The sequence below is a fragment of the Tamandua tetradactyla genome, chromosome X (assembly GCF_023851605.1).
Source record: "Tamandua tetradactyla isolate mTamTet1 chromosome X, mTamTet1.pri, whole genome shotgun sequence".
NCBI classification, from domain to species: domain Eukaryota; kingdom Metazoa; phylum Chordata; class Mammalia; order Pilosa; family Myrmecophagidae; genus Tamandua; species Tamandua tetradactyla.
Window position 1 is genome coordinate 107013492 of NC_135353.1, and position 16245 is coordinate 107029736.

The 16245-nt window shown below is 34.4% G+C and overlaps 1 protein-coding gene across 1 annotated transcript in view; it reads left to right on the forward strand.

Moving 5' to 3' along the window:
• Nucleotides 1-16245, forward strand: part of LOC143670336 (heat shock factor protein 3-like) — a 64033-nt gene that overhangs the window by 33903 nt on the left and 13885 nt on the right. The window contains exons 3-8 of the mRNA XM_077145065.1: nt 2398-2525; nt 6129-6253; nt 7895-7970; nt 8202-8263; nt 15596-15680; nt 15879-16012. Coding sequence (XP_077001180.1) covers nt 2398-2525; nt 6129-6253; nt 7895-7970; nt 8202-8263; nt 15596-15680; nt 15879-16012 — 610 coding nt within the window. The remainder of the gene's footprint in view (nt 1-2397; nt 2526-6128; nt 6254-7894; nt 7971-8201; nt 8264-15595; nt 15681-15878; nt 16013-16245) is intronic.

Below are 16245 nucleotides of genomic sequence, written 5' to 3' on the forward strand. Positions count from 1 at the left end.
CTAAACTTTTATGCTATCTACTCAAATAGAGGATACAAGGATTAAAAATGAAAGTTAAATTTCTCACCACATGGGGTAGAAATAGTGCCTCAGAAAATAATTCCTTAAAGAAATGCATCCCCTTTGAAAGTACATTCTAACAACTCTCTCCTATTGAGTGAGTATAGGCTTGTAGCACTCATGTTTAACCCCTTTCCTCCCAGAAATGGAACAGCTAGGTTCTGTTTACCTGAATTTTTTTTCTCTTTTGCCTTTAAAACATAAGCCAAGAGAGTGGGCCACAGTGGCTCAGCAGGCAGAGTTCTTGCCTACCATACTGGAGACTCAGGTTCGATTCTCGGTGCCTGCACATAAAAAAAAATATATATATATGCCAAGAAAAACCTCAGGGACAGTTCTCATTTTAAAGCACAGTGATATTCTTATACTAAAAAATTCTTATGAAAATTATTAGTCTTAGTGAATACAAGCAGGGAAAATGTCCCTTCCTGTATTTGTCAGGAAAACGTGCCACATGGGCAACAATAACAATCACAAGTGGAAAAATGTAAAGTCTGCTCAAAAAATGGAAGGGTGGAATTCAGAAGAGAGTAGACTATAATATTTCCTTGCCCATGGCCAAAATATAAGTTTGGGGGGAGTATTGAAGAATTCAGAATTCAGAGATGGTTTTTCACTTCTTGAGGCAGTGAGGTAGTATTTTAAGTATTGTGTAGGTAGCTCATATGAATGCAGAGAAGATAAGTGGGGTACATGGCTAGAGGTAAAAAAGGGGAAACTGTTAAAGAAAAACAGGAGAGATACAGCACATAAAAAAGAACAAGTGAAAAAATTTTCTTTCTTTCCTATACTCAGTTTGAGCTAGTGGAAGGATTTAAATTAGACGGGATAACGTAGTCTGATTTCTAGTTGTTTCCATAGCAAGAACACTTTTATTTATTGCCCCAGGTTAAACAGGAAATAGAAGCTTATTAACCCCCAGAAAGAAAGGAGTCATTATTTAGATGAACTGATACATGAATGCTGAGAGTCTAATATTTCAAAGGAAGTAATTATAAAGTTCAATTTTCCTTTGGTTAGAATTCAGCTGTAACTTCTCCTTAGCAGTGTATATTCAAATTCTTCATGACAGACATTGAATAATAATAAGTAGTTTAGTTTCCTAGCACTTAAAATAAACTGATATTTTAAATTATGAAATTTTCAAAGCGTGAATAATTTAAAAGCATAAATTTTAGTAATTCCTCAGACTTGTGCTTCAAATATAAGGTACAAAGTTTCCTTTTGCTACCGAGCAAAGACATATCCAGTTGTATTTCAAGCCCAGGAAGGAAACTTATTATATCAAGCATTGCTGTTAGAATACAGTGATATAATGGGCATACTTCACATCTTCATCAGAGCATTTAAGATTTCATTAACTACGTTAAGACAAAATCTCACTAGATGTCATTTTAAACCACTGCCTTACTGAGGGAAGGCACAAAGAGAAAGTTAAACTTCTTATTACGTGAGGAAACAGTAATGCTTCAGAAACAGTATTTTTATATATGCATAGGCTAAACTCTGGCTAACAACATCATATACTTTTCTGTTTTCTTTGATTAATTTCTTTGAATTATGAATATATGTTTGTGTTCATAAATCCACATTCCTAAATGAATAAATAAATAAATGGGATGGGTAAGCCAACTTTGATTTCCACATATAAGAATTCACTCAAAGTACCTCGTTATATTCTTGTTGCCATCTTTTTTTAGACTGCCTGTTAATCAGTACACCAGTATACCAGTGCCCCTGGAAAAGTAGCAATCTTATATTTTTAAACAGTTTACCTTACTGTTTTTAATTTTGTCTCCTCTAGATTAGTTATGTAGTAATAGTTATTTTCTTACATTAAAAAATGCATATACACACATACACAATACTCCCAATATTTGTTATTAAGGGACAGATTATTTAGTTTGTCATCTCTCCAAGTCTCTTTGCTTTTCCTTTCTGCTTTGTCTTCTTTTGAGTCTTTTCTAGAGAGGGAACTGAGCACTAAAAGGAAATGAAACTCAAATCAGTTCATTTCGCTCCTACTCAGTAATCCTTGAGAAAGATTTGTGGGTGTTACAGGAATTTGAGGGTGTTCATTAAAATAAAGCTTGAGGATTATATATAGATTTCTCCTTACTATGTTTTTGCCCTTATTTCTCTAAAGTTGCTTACAAGTTCTGTAAAAACAAAGTAAAATACAATGTTGAGATCTCAGTTCCCAAATTTGAAAATTAAGCCATTATGCACCATTTAGTACTTTGTAGCAAATATTTTGCTGCATTATTTATTTATTCTAATGATTTTCATCTCTCCTGTTAGAATATATTTTAATATCTTTGTTGTTGTTTTCACTAGATGGTTTCCGAAAGGTGATTGCATTGGAGAATGAAATGACTGGCCAAGAGAAGAAAGTAGCTATGGAATTCCAGCATCAATTCTTCAGAAAGGGGGAAACCAACCTTCTGGAACAGATCAAGCGCAAGGTAGAGGGACTATAGCCTCACATCTTTCCACATCGTTTTGGACTAGAGCCAGTCCTTGGTCGTAACATTTTATAATTGCCATAAGTCTTATTGATCTGTAGGGGCCAGGTCATTGGCCCAAAGAATTCTCCAGCTGGAACTCATTTGCTAGGCACTTGCAGCTCTCTGGAAAGATGATCTTTAGGTACCAATTTATCAAAAATCTTATGCTTATACCTCCTTAGGCATATTTTATACGTTTATTATTTTTATCAATCAGTATGGGCATATAACATTTTAGGAGGTGGGCAGAGGAGACCAAGATTAAGTTAGGAAGTGATAATTTTATGTTGATATTTTTCTTAATGAGCAAAAAGTCTGCTAAGCCTGCCTGCTCTCACACAGAGCTGCCTGTAAGTCAAAGCAGAATATAAAACAGAAACACATTTTTTACTTTTGAATTGTCTATTTATGTTTGATATTAGGCCTCAATCAGTATACAGATGCAGGTTCCATTCTGGAAGTTCAAGGCAAAGAGCACAAACCAGGAATATTTGGAATATTACTTAGACCAGTGGTCCTCAAATCATTATTAAGGAGCCCCTGGGATTCTCCAAGACATTTTCAGGAGACTTGTAAGGTCTAAACTGTTTTCATAATAAGATATTATTTGCCTTTTTTTTTTTTAAGACATAGCTTGATTTTTCCGTCACTTTAACTGTTATTTAATCTCTTAAAAGGCTTTTTATTCTAATCAAATTTTAATGGCATAATTATAGTACAGGTTTCAAGGAGCATTAGTATGTGGGGGTCTATGGTGAGGTAAAATGATTCATAATTCTATCTATGGAACTCAGTACTAATAGAAATTCAATAATACTCTGAAGAACTACATATTGTTTTTGAGTTTATTTTTTTGGCGAAATTTTTTTAAATTAATTTTTAAATTTTTAAAAAAATGTAACAATAAACAAATGCAAACTTTCTTAAATTTTGATCATTCCGCTCTACATATATAATCAGTAATTCACAATATCATCACATAGTTGCATATTCATCATCATGATTATTTCTTAGAACATTTGCATCTATTCAGAAAAAGAAATAAAATGAAAATGGAAACAAAATTATACATACCATACCCCTTACTCCTTCCTTTCATTAATCACTAGCATTTCAAACTACTAAATTTATTTTAACATTTGTTCCCCCTATTATTTATTTTTATTCCATGTTTTCCTCATCTTTTGATAAGGTGGATAAAAGGAGCATCAGACACAAGGGTTTCACAATCACACAGTCACATTGTGAAAGCTGTATCATTATACAATCACCTTCAAGAAACATGGCTGCTGGAACACAGCTCTACATTTTCAGGCAGTTCCCTCCAGCCTCTCCACTACATCTTGAATAACAAGGTGATGTCTTTTAATGCATAAGAGTAACCTCCAGGATAACCTCTCGACTCTGGAATCTCTCAGCCACTGACATTATCTCATTTTGCTCTTCCCCCTTTTGGTCAAGAAGGTTTTCTCAATCCCTTCATGCTGAGTCTCAGTTCATTCTAGGATTTCTGTCCAACGTTGCCAGGAAGGTCCACACCCCTGGGAGTCATGTCCCATGTAGACGGGGGAGGGTAGTGAGTTTGCTTGTTGTGTTGGCTGAGAGAGACAGGCCAGATCTGAACAACAAAAGAGTTTCTCTTGGAGGTGACTCTTAGGTCTAATTTTAAGTAGGCTTGACCTATCCTTTGTGGGGTTAAGTTTCATATGAACAAACCCCAAGACTGGGGGCTCAGCCTATAGCTTTGGTTGTCCGCACTGCTTGTGAGAATATCAAGAATTCTCACCCGTCCCCGAAGGGGACTTTGCAAATACTTTTTTATTCACTGTTCAAATCACTCTGGGATTTATCGGGGCATCACTCTGGGCACACCAACAAAATCTCATGCTCTTTTTTTTTTTTTTGCCTTTTTAACCCTCGTTCTCTCACGAGTACTGTGGGATTTTCCCCAGGCTACATGATGTCTAATGACCATTCTATGTTAATATGGAATGGGTGTATTTTAAAAGGAATTCATAAATATTTAAAATTTTATCAGTTTTAAATTCTAATGTGATAAATATTGATATAACTAATCGATATAAGCAAAAGCTCTTTATTTAAGCATGAAAAGGGCTAAAGACTATTACTGACATAAACTAAACTAGGTTCACAGAGTACTTTTTTAGAATGCAAAAGCAACATGGTATTTGTTTCAGTTGTGGTGGCATTGGAATGGCCTTCTCCATTATATGAACTATGAGAATGAAGAGAGAACTAAAGTAAGATAAATCAGTACACAATCCCATTGAAGAAGAAGCCATGTATGAATATGTCTGAGTCTACTTAGCATTTCCTATTCAGTTGATCCCATTCAGAATAATATTTAGGCATCTGAAGAGACCAATATTTAATTTGAGTCTAAAGCAACAATGACAACCATATCCTGCAGGTTAGTGTGAGTGGTGACCTTGGTAGATTAAAGGGATACTGGAATTTTCCTCTTAATTTCTTATGGAAGAAAACAAAATTTTGACTCCTTTTTCTAGTATTGAGTTGACTTGTTAGCTTTTGTGTCCACTGGCTTAAGTGAATATTTGGAGAACTGGTATAAGCCACCAACACTTATCACCAGGTTCTGGGCTAAACATATGACAGGCAATTTCTCCATTATCATAGAATAATGACATCTGATTCATTCCAAAATATGGTTGCTCCCTCTTCTGCATCTTGATAAAATGTAATATCTGTGCTGTTCATTTTCCATTTATGACATACTACTTGGCATATCTAGGCATCTTTTTTATTTCTAAATATTTAACCTTCTCTCCTGATATTTTGCCACAAGTCTTATTGATCCACAGGGGCCAGGTCATTGGCCCAAGGAATTCTCCAGCTGGAACTCATTTCCTAGGCACTTGTAGTCCTCTGGAAAGATGACCTTTAGGAACCAATTTATCAAAAGTCTTATGATTGTATTTCCTTAGGCATATTTTATAGGTTTGTTATTTTTCATCCATCAATATGGGGATATAACATTTTAGGAAGTGGGTAGAAGATAAGTTAGGAAGTAATAATTTTATGTTGATATTTTTCTTAATGAGCAAAAGGTCTGCTAAGCCTGTCTGCTGGATCAGGGGATCCTGAATGGGGATCTCTGATAGATCTCTGATAGATCATCTCATTTCTCAGGCACCTTTACAACAACTAAAAACAAGTTGGACATCCTTGTTAACATTTGTCAAGTTTTAATTTTACAAACCTAGAATCTGTACTACCTTGCTTGCTAGAAACCAGGATAACTCACTTCAGTTGCATGATACAACATTTCAATTTGGAACAACTGATAACATGATATGTTTCTTCATTCTGTTAAAGTTTTACTTTTATTATTCTTATATATATTAAATATTATCTTTATATATTAATATAGCTTAATATATTAATGTGAACTTATTGCTATAATAGAGATTTATTTGCAGGATTTAGTTGACTGTTTTAATCATGCCTCTTTTCCTTTCCATTAGTACCTAGAATTGATTGTATATGGAATTTCTAACCAATCTAGTTGTACCCATTTAGGCACCAGCAATGAAAATCGAAGATGTCAGAATCTACCCTGATGAGTTCCAGAGAATGATGATTGAAGTGCAAGAGATGAGAGAGAAGCAGAACAACATGGATTCCGAATTTACAAAAGTGAAGAAGTGGGTATTTATCAATATTTCCAATGCCTGTTTCCATAGTTTTCAAGGTTGATTGCCTCTGAATTGAGAAACTGACCTCTTGTTTTCTATGGCACTTTAGTGAGGTTTCTTTTAAGTGAAACCACAGCACCAAATCCAGTGCTTTAGGGTTTGGGTTGTTGTTAATGTTAACAGCATTAACAATTGCTCAGATCAAAGTACACTGGCTGATTAGCACCCCACTGTATAAATAATAAATAAAGTTACCAGCAGCTAAGATGACCACACAGATATGAGTAATATAGCATAACATAGCTGTCATTTGGTAGTAGGAAAATAGAAAAAATATGTTAGATATATAGGTTCTATTTAAGTATCCTGACCTCAGCTCCTAGCTTATTTGCTAAATTTTGGTGAGTCCATGATGATCTATGATGCATTTCTCTGGTCGTATTTTTTACTTTGCCTATAAAACGGATACGTTAAGTTATTTTTCAGCACTCCGTAAGGAACCACACATTGCATAATATGCAAAATGGTTCTAATTTTAAGGTCTTCATTCTGGCAGTAGTGTTCAAATGTAGAATTTAAATGATTAAACAGTTGTATGATAATACCTGTGAGAAAAGGTTATAATCCACTATTTACCTAGAGACGATATGAGTGCACATGCTCATCATAGTCAATATAAACTTGAACTATCCCCAAATCTTTTAGTGAAATGCAAATATACTTTTAATTTTATGTTTCTGTCTTTTGTAATTGACTTAGTAAATTAAACTTTTCACAACCGGCAAAGGAGAAAAGAGGGAGTGAAGGATGTAGTAGTATTTTTCTTTTCCTTTCATTAACATTGAATATGAGCCAGGGTTTTCATTTTAATTGACCATAAACCAATCGTCCATGTTAATTCTGGACATTAACCTGTTGTTGATTATTAACCAAAATATATATGTGTATATATATATATATATATCATATATATATAACCAAAACATATACATATATTTATGATATTTATATCATGTGCTTGATGATGCTTCAGTGGATTCTGGCTGATACTATAAGTAAATCAGACCAAATGCTGCTGAGCAACAGTAAACTAGATGGCCTTCTGAGGTTCTTTCTAGCCAAATATTTGTGAAATCTTCCCAGTAGAGAGTTTTGATTATATTAGATCACAATTGAAACTATTTCTATATGAGAAATTTGAGATATCTAAATATGATACAAGGTGTCTCTTGTCATATGGTTCAGTGGGAAGTAGATATGCTAGTTTGGTATAAACCCAGTGATCTAGAGATTTGCCTGTTTTTCCAGCCTTCTGTATAGTGTTTTTCTACACCTATGTGTGTCAGTAAAGAATTAGTAGTATCTTGGTTTTCAGTGAGTCTTATATTTTCAAGTTCAGGAGATGATTAAGGTAGTCTATGCTTTTAAAATATTAGTTTGATATTTCTACAGATTGATTGACTGACTGAAAGATTGAAAGAAGCTATGCCTGAAATGTTCAGGCAGGGGAATTGGGGGAAAATCCTCATGAACTACATTGTGAATGCTATTAACTCAGACAGTTCAATGTACTTCTAGATAATGTATCCTCAAAATTCTGCAGACACCTTTCTATCCTGATTAATTTGGGTAATCTGTTAAATGTTGCAGGGAACACACAACCCTTTGGCTTGAAATGACAAACTTAAGACAGAAGCACTGTGAGCAACAGCAGCTGTTAACACAGGTACCAGTTCAGCCTTTTGAAGTGTTCTTTCCCTTACTTTTCTCTAAATTGTTGATTAGAATTATTCTCTGACATTTTTGCTTAGATATAAAATGGTCTGTGAAGGCCAAAAATAAAATATATTCATTTTTAGTAGTGCTAAGGTGACTGTATTATACCTTTCTTCTTTAACTGTCGGTTTCCCTAAATATTGAGCATGAGTCCTAATTAAAATATTCTCTGATTTTTCAGACTCTCCAGTTTATCATGAGTTCGATCAGTGGAAATTACATGATAGACGTGAATAGAAAAAGGTGAATTTATTGATTTCAAGTAGTTTCTTAGTTACTAGAAGTTCACTTTAATGTCTCATAATTTTCGTATTTCAAAGCTTATTTTTATCTTTTAGGCCAGAGCAATTAGTAAGTATGCATAAATTGTATATGTCACATAAGAATAAAAAAGATACCTTCCAAGGAAAATAAAACAGACGGTCAGTTCAGTATATATTGTTTTCCCATTTTTCATACTTTTAAGATGAAACAGACTAAGTTACTCCTGCATGATTCTGAAAAGTGTACCATAGTTGCTAGCTCTTAGTTGTAGATTGCTTCTGTCTGTACCTTTAAGATGTTCTAGGGGTGTAATTGAGAACTAAAAAATAAGCCTGGGAAGTTCCAGTCATTCTAAGACTCCTAGTCAGCTCTGAGGAGGCAAATGGAACTGGATCCCTTCTGATATGTCCCCTGGGATTCTCCTAGAATACATTGGAAGATACCCCTCAACTCTACCCTGGCAAGGATCCCTGGAACTCTCTGGCCAAGCAAAACAAAACATTTTCACCTATGATTTCTGGTTTGATTCCATCCTAACTGGCTTTTTGCAACCTAAGGTTCTAGAATTTTTTGTCAGACCTTAGAATCAGAGTATCTGATTGTAAAGTTTAAATATTTTGTCCAGGGTCACATAAATATTAATTTATAGAGCAAAATTCAAAATCAGGTAGTGGAGCCATTTACTCCAAAGCTTTGGTCCTTAACAACTATGTTATATTGCTGCCACTTGAGTGAGTCTTTCTTTCTTTCCTTTTTAGGTATTTGATCAGAGAAATTAAAGTAATGGTACAAAGGACTCCCATATAGCCTTTTCCGAGATTCTCACATATTATCATTTTTGTCCTACCTCTGTCTCTCCAAATAGATAGAGATAGATACATACACACACACAATTTTTTTCTGAACCATTTGTAAGTTGCAAATATGATGCCCATGTACTTCTAAATACTTAATATATACTTCCTGAGAACAAGAAATTTTCTTACATAACCATGATACAATATCAAAATTAGAAACATAACATTAATGTAAGAAAATTATCTAATTTCCAATCCATATTCAAATTTCACCAGCTGTCTTAGTGATGTCCCTTACCACCACAATCCCCTCTACCCCACTCCCAGTCCAGAATTCAATCTCAAAAAATATATGTAACAATACAAATAAAAAATAAAAATGAAAAAGAACACCCAGAACATCCCATACCCCTTATACTTCCTTATTATTTATTTATTGCCCTAGTTTCTTTACTCACCTGTACATACACTGGTTAAACGGAATGCCAACAGAAGGTTTTCATAATCACGTGGTTACACTGTAAAAACTCCATAGTTACACAATCATCTTCAAAAATCAAGGCTACTGGAATACAGTTTGACAGTTTCAGGTATTTCCTTCTAGTTATTCTAATACACTAAAAATTAAAAAGGAATATCAATATAATGCAGAAGAATAACCTCCAGAATGACCTCTCAGCCCTATTTGAAATCTCTCAGCCACTGAAACTTTATTTTGTTTCATTTCTCTTTCTCTTTTTGGTCAAGAAGATTTTCTCATTCCCGTGATGCCAGGACCTGGCTCATCCCTGGGAATCATACCCCACATTGTCAAGGAGAGTTGCACCCCTGGAAGTCATGTCCCACTCAGAGGAAAAGGCATTGGGTTTACCTGCCAAGTTCACTTCGAGAGAGAGAGGCCACATCTAAGCAAAAACAGGTTCTTTGGGGGTGACTCTTAGTGACTCTTAGGCATAGTTTTAGCTTCTCCTCTGCAGGAATAAATTTCATAAGCCACAAGATTGAGGGCTTGGCCTATTAAATTGGTAGTCCCCAATGCTTGTGAGAACATCTAGAATTCCCCAGGTGGGGAAGTTTGGTATTTCCACATTTTTCCCCAATCCCTCAAGAGGGCTTTGTAAATACTTTTTTTTTATTCTCTGCCCAAATTACTCTGGGATATATCGGACATCAGACTAACATGTACAAACCAGCAAGATCTCACTCCCTCCTGTTCAAGTTTCCATGTAATTATGGCATTTGGAAACCTTGACCAAACAAATTAAATTAGATTGTATGCTACAAAAATATATAAATTTTACACCAAATAAACGTTTCTTCCTTTGGTGTCACACAGAAGTTGAAGTTTAAAAACACAGTCAATATCATCCTTTATCCTTTTGTCCGGTTTACCTTAGTCTTGACCTGATTTGCTTCATTCATGTCTCTGATTGAAGTCTGATCTCTTTTTCAGCTTTTTTCTTTTAACAGTATGAGGTAATACTGACGTTCAGAGCTGCAGAACTCTAGTTCTGAGTGTCAGTTGTCACACAAACATCCAAAGTTCCAGGGGAAAACCAGGTTATACAGAGAGCTCAGCCTCTCAGAATTCAGAAATAACAGTTACAATCTCAAATATATGTGACTGCTGTAATAGTTTACAATCTAGGAAACTTTATAATAGCCTTCCCCTGATAATCTGTGCTCTCTGGTTCAATTCTTAGAGTTTGCACATTATAATTAGTCCATATTAGTGAGGTATTATAATGTTTGTCTTTTCGTCTCTGGTTTATTTCACTCAACATACTGTCCTCAGGTTTCATTCACCTAGTTGCAGGCCTCATAAACATGCTGCAAAAGCAGCCACTCAATATTCCATTTTATATTTGGACCACAGTTCTGTCTTTTCTTTCAGCAATGTAAATACCCTCAGACCACCTCCATCCATTGCAAATTGTGGATACTGCTGCCATAAGCACCAGTATGCAAATATCCATCCATATCCTGCTTTTGGTTCTTCCAAGTACATGCCTAATAACAGGGTTTCTGGATCATATAGCAATCCTATACTTAGCCTCCTGTGGAGCCACCATACTGCTCACCAGATGGGTTGCTCTGTTTAGTTTTCTACCAACAGTGAACAGGGAACAGTACATTCTTCTCTCTACATTTTCTCCAGAATTTGTATCTTTCTGTTTGTTTTTTAAACAGATTTATTCACTTATAATATAATCTATCCTAAGTAAACAATCAGTGGTTCCTGGTATAATCATTTATTTATGCATTTACCACCACAGTCTGTATGAAGACATTTCCATTTCCTCCACAAAGAAAGAGGAAGAGGAAGCAAAAGAAAAGTGAAGAATAAAAATAAAAATAAGAAATAAGAAAAATAAAATAAAAAGAAGAAATACCAACACCAAAAATCCCATACCTCTCCCTTACATCCCCCTCTTATTGTTATTTAGCTTTGATGTGTTGTCTTTATTACATTTATTGGAATCATGTAACAGTGTTGCTGTTAACTATAAACTCTAGTTTGCAATGATTGCATATATCATCCTAATTTCAACAGCTTGCAATGTTGACATTCATTTATTCTCCCTCATGTAAAAGCATTCTTGTGTTTATACATTTAATCTTCATCATTGACCACTCTAGATTTCACTAAGTTATACAGTCCCAATCTTTATCTTCTATATTTCCTTCTCATGTCGTACATGCCCCTAGCCTTCTTCTTTTAATCATGCTCATAGTCATCTTAGTTCAGTACTTAAAACATTCTGCTACCCGTAGGACTGTGCTATATATTTTTGTATCTATGCAGTCAATCCTGTTGAACCTCCTAAACTCCTTCAGCATCAAAGGCCCTATCTCTACCATTTTTCTATCTCCTAAAAACCTGTGTTCTCAGCTTTAACTGCCAAATTTTGATCATTTATGTTAGCTCATATTACTGAGACCATACAGTATTTGTCATTTTGTTTCTGTTTAATTTCACTCAACATAGTGTCCTCAAGGTTCATCTACGATGTTGCATGCTTCATGACTTTATTTTGTCTTACAACTATGTAATATCCATTGTATGTATGTACCACATTTTGTTTGTTGACACGTCCATTGATGGACATTTGCACTATTTCCATCTCTCGGCAATCATGAATAATGTCGCTATAAACATTGGTGTGAAAATGTCCATTAGTGGCCCACCTTCAGCTCCTCTAAATATTTACCTAGTAATGTGAATGGTGAATCATATGGCAATTCTATATTTAGCTTCTTGAGGAACTGCCAAACTGCCTTTCAGAGTGATTGCACCATTCTACATTCCTACCAACAGCGAATAACTGTACCTCTATCTCCACATCCTCACCAGTACGTGTAATTTTCTGGGGTTTTTTTATAATGACCATTCTAGTAAGAGTTAGGTGATATCTTATTGTGGTCTGTCCATGTCTTTTGCCCATTTTTAATTTCAGCTCTTTGTTTTTTTGATTTTTATTTGTAGTATCTCTTTATATGTTCAGGATAATAAACCCTCATCTGATATATGATTTCCAAATATTGTCTCCCATCGCATAGACTGCCTTTTAACATTCCTGACAAAGTCCTCAGGGCACAAAAGTATTTAATTTTGAGGAGACCCCATTTATTTATTTTTCCTTTCATTGCTCATACTTTGGGCATAAGGTCTAGAAAACTACCTCTTATCACAAGATATTTAAATTATTTCCCTATATTTTCTTCTAACAGTTTTAGGTTCTTAGGTATAATGTTTATGTCTTTGTACCATTTTGAATTAATTTTTGTATAAGGTGTGAGGTAAGGATCCTCTTTCATTCTTGTGGATGTTAATATCCAGCTCTCCAAACACCATTTATTGAAGAGACTGCTCAGTTCTAGTTGAGTTGGCTTGACTGCCTTCTCAAGGATCTGTTGTCCATAAATGAGAGAGTTTAGTTCTGTACACTCAATTTGATTCCATTGGTTAGTATATCCATATTTATGTCAGTACCATACTGTTTTGACCACTGTAGCTTTGTAATATGCTTTAAAGCTAGATAGTATGAGACCTCCCACTCCATTTCTGTTTCTCAAGATATTTTTAGCTATTTGGGGCACACTGCCATTCTAAATAAATTTGGTTATTTGTTTTTCTATTTCTGCAAAATAAGTTGTTGGGATTTTAATTGGTATGTAATTGACTCTATAAATTAATTTGGGCAGAATTGACATCTTAACTATATTTAGTCTTCCAGTCCATAAGCACAGTGTCTCCTTCCATTCATTTAGGTCTTCTTTGATTATTTTAATAATTTCTTGTAGTTTTCTGTGTATAGGTCTTTTGAGGCCTTGGTTAAATTTATTCCTAAATATTTTATTCCTTTGTTTGCTCTTGTAAATAGAATTTTTTTTCTTGATTTCCTCCTCAGACTGCTTATTACTAGTGTATAGAAACAGTACTGATTTTTGCATGTTGATCTTGTACCCTGCCACTTTGCTGTACTCATTTATTAGCTCTAGTAGCTTTTCTGTAGATTTTTCAAGGCTTTCTACATATAGTATCGTGACATCTGCAAACATTGAAAGTTTTTCTTCTTCCTTTCTAATTTGAATGTCTTTAATTTATTTTCTTGTCTAATTGCTTTAGCTAGAACTTCCAACACAATGTTAAATAACAATGCTGACAGTGGGCATCCTTGTCTTGTTCCTGATCCTAGTAAGAAAGCTTTCAGTCTTTCCCCATTGAGTATGATGTTAACTGTGAGCTTTCCATATATTCTTTTTATCAAGTTGAAGAAGTCCCCTTCTATTTTTATCTTTGAAATGTTTTCATCAAGAAAGGATGTTGAATTTTGTCAAATGCCTTTTCTCCATCAACTGAGATGATCATGTTGTTTTCCACTTTAATTTATTGATTTTGTGTATTACGTTAATTGATTTTCTTGTGTTGAGTCAGCCTCTCACACCTAGAATAAGTCCCACTTGGTCATAGAGTAGAAGTCTTTTCTTGTGGTCCTGAAATTGATTTGGAAGTATTTTGTGGAGGATTTTTGCACCTATATTCATTAAAGACATTGGTCTGTAAGTTTCATTTCTTGTAGTGTCTTTGTCTGGCTTTGGTAATATGGTGATGTTGGCTTTATAGAATGAGTTAAGTAGCTTTCTCTCCCCTTCAAAAATTTTTGGAGAGTTTGAGTAGGATTGGTAAATTCTTTCTTGAATGCTTGGTAGAATTCACGTGTGAAACCATCTTGTCCCATATGTTTCTTTTTGGGGAGCTTTCTGTTGACTAATTCAATCTGTCTACTCGTGATTGATTTGCTGAGGTCATTTATTTTTTCTCGAGTCAATATTGGTTGTTCATGCTATTCTGGGAACTTGTCCATGTCTTCTGTGTTGTCTAATTTTTTAGCATATTGTTGCTCATAATATCCTCACATTATCTCCTGTATTTCTGTGGAGTCAGTAGTTATGTCCCTTCTCCCATTTTTTATTTTATCCTCTGACTTTTTTTGTCAGCCTAGATATAAAGATCAGTTGATCTTACTGACTTTTCTTAATTTTCTTTTAATCTGAAACAGTTTCTCAGTTTTTCATTGTCTTCCATCATTTTGATATTTTTTAAAAGAACAGGGCAGTAATTTTTGTAGAATGCCCTTCACTTTGAGTTTTTCTAGCCTGGCCTCATGAGTAGAATCAGGTTATCTCTTTTTGACAAGATTTCCAAGAAGTATTGTTTTCTCACTACATTATATAAGAGTCACCTAATGTCAGTTTGTCTCATTATTGGTGATGTTGACTTTCATTACTTGGTTAAGATATTGTATAACTGTTTACTGCACTCTTGGGTTACTATTTTTCCCCTTATAACTAATAAGTAAATTGTAGGATCCCTCAAAATTTTACCAATTAATTTTAACATCTACTGATAATTATTCATTGGATCACGTAGTATTGCAAAGGTTGTACAATAATAATTTTCTAGCTACAACATTATTCTACATTTTTACTTTGCAGTCTACTATTTATTGATTTATTTTATCAGTTTGGAATCATGGATTCTTATTTTACTCAAGGTATTATCATCAATTAAAATATTCCATTGACATTTCCCCTTTAATTTTTGTGTATTTTCTTCTGACACAATATGATGTTCCAAGCTCATCTTGTGCTTTGCCTGCCCAGCCCTAGGATCGGCCATTGCTCTGAGAATACTTTTTCCCCTTCTTTCTTTCTGCTTTAGTTTTTTTTTTTTTTTTACTTTATGTATATTTTTTAAAATACAAGGTTTTAGGTTGTCTTAATGTACACACTCATGGATTAACTTATAGGAATAATATACCAAATGGTCATTATTTAAGTGTGCTGGGTCCTTTTCTTTTCCCACTTTGCTGCTGGGATCCTCGAAAATTTATGTCTAATGGAACCTTTCTGGCACGGATCATTAGAATTTGGGTTCTTTACAGGAGTGTTGGCTGACTATTGCAACATTCAGGTAGCTGATAGCAGTGAAATCTGGATCTCATTGCAGGTCATTACCAGTCACAATAGGGGCTTCAGCTTCCAAATGTGCTCGTCAGTATTTCCATATTCCAGTGGAGAAGAAGAAAGAAGCTGTAAGATTCTGGGATAAGGTAGTGGTGGGTGGGTAAAAGAAGCACGTTTACTGTCATAAAATTTCCAGCACTTGCTGATTATTTTTCATAAGGTTGTTAAATTTACTAAAAAAGAATCACATCAAATATGATATAAGAAAGATCAGATGTATAAACAGGTACATTATCAACTCTCATTTCCTCAAATCCCTTATTTAGATGGAGATATTAAAAAATGGTTATGCACTTATTGAAGACAAAAATAAAAGTCTCATCGACAATGTTTTATCTACTTTGAACGATGAATCCAAAGATTTAGTTCCAGCTATGGACCAAGCATGTGGAACTGATGGGTGAGCAACCTTGTAGGCCATGTATTGGTAATGAAATATAATATGGACTGCACCTATATTTTTAAAAACTTATGAAATATCCATTTTAAGTGAAACAATAATGCTTTTCTTCAGTTACAAAAATAACACCACTGACACTCTGATAATGTTTTATGAATTTGAGTTTATTTCTTCATTCTGGTGATGGATAAGTGTTGCCATCTATGTTCTTGCCCATCTCCCCTTTTTACCAC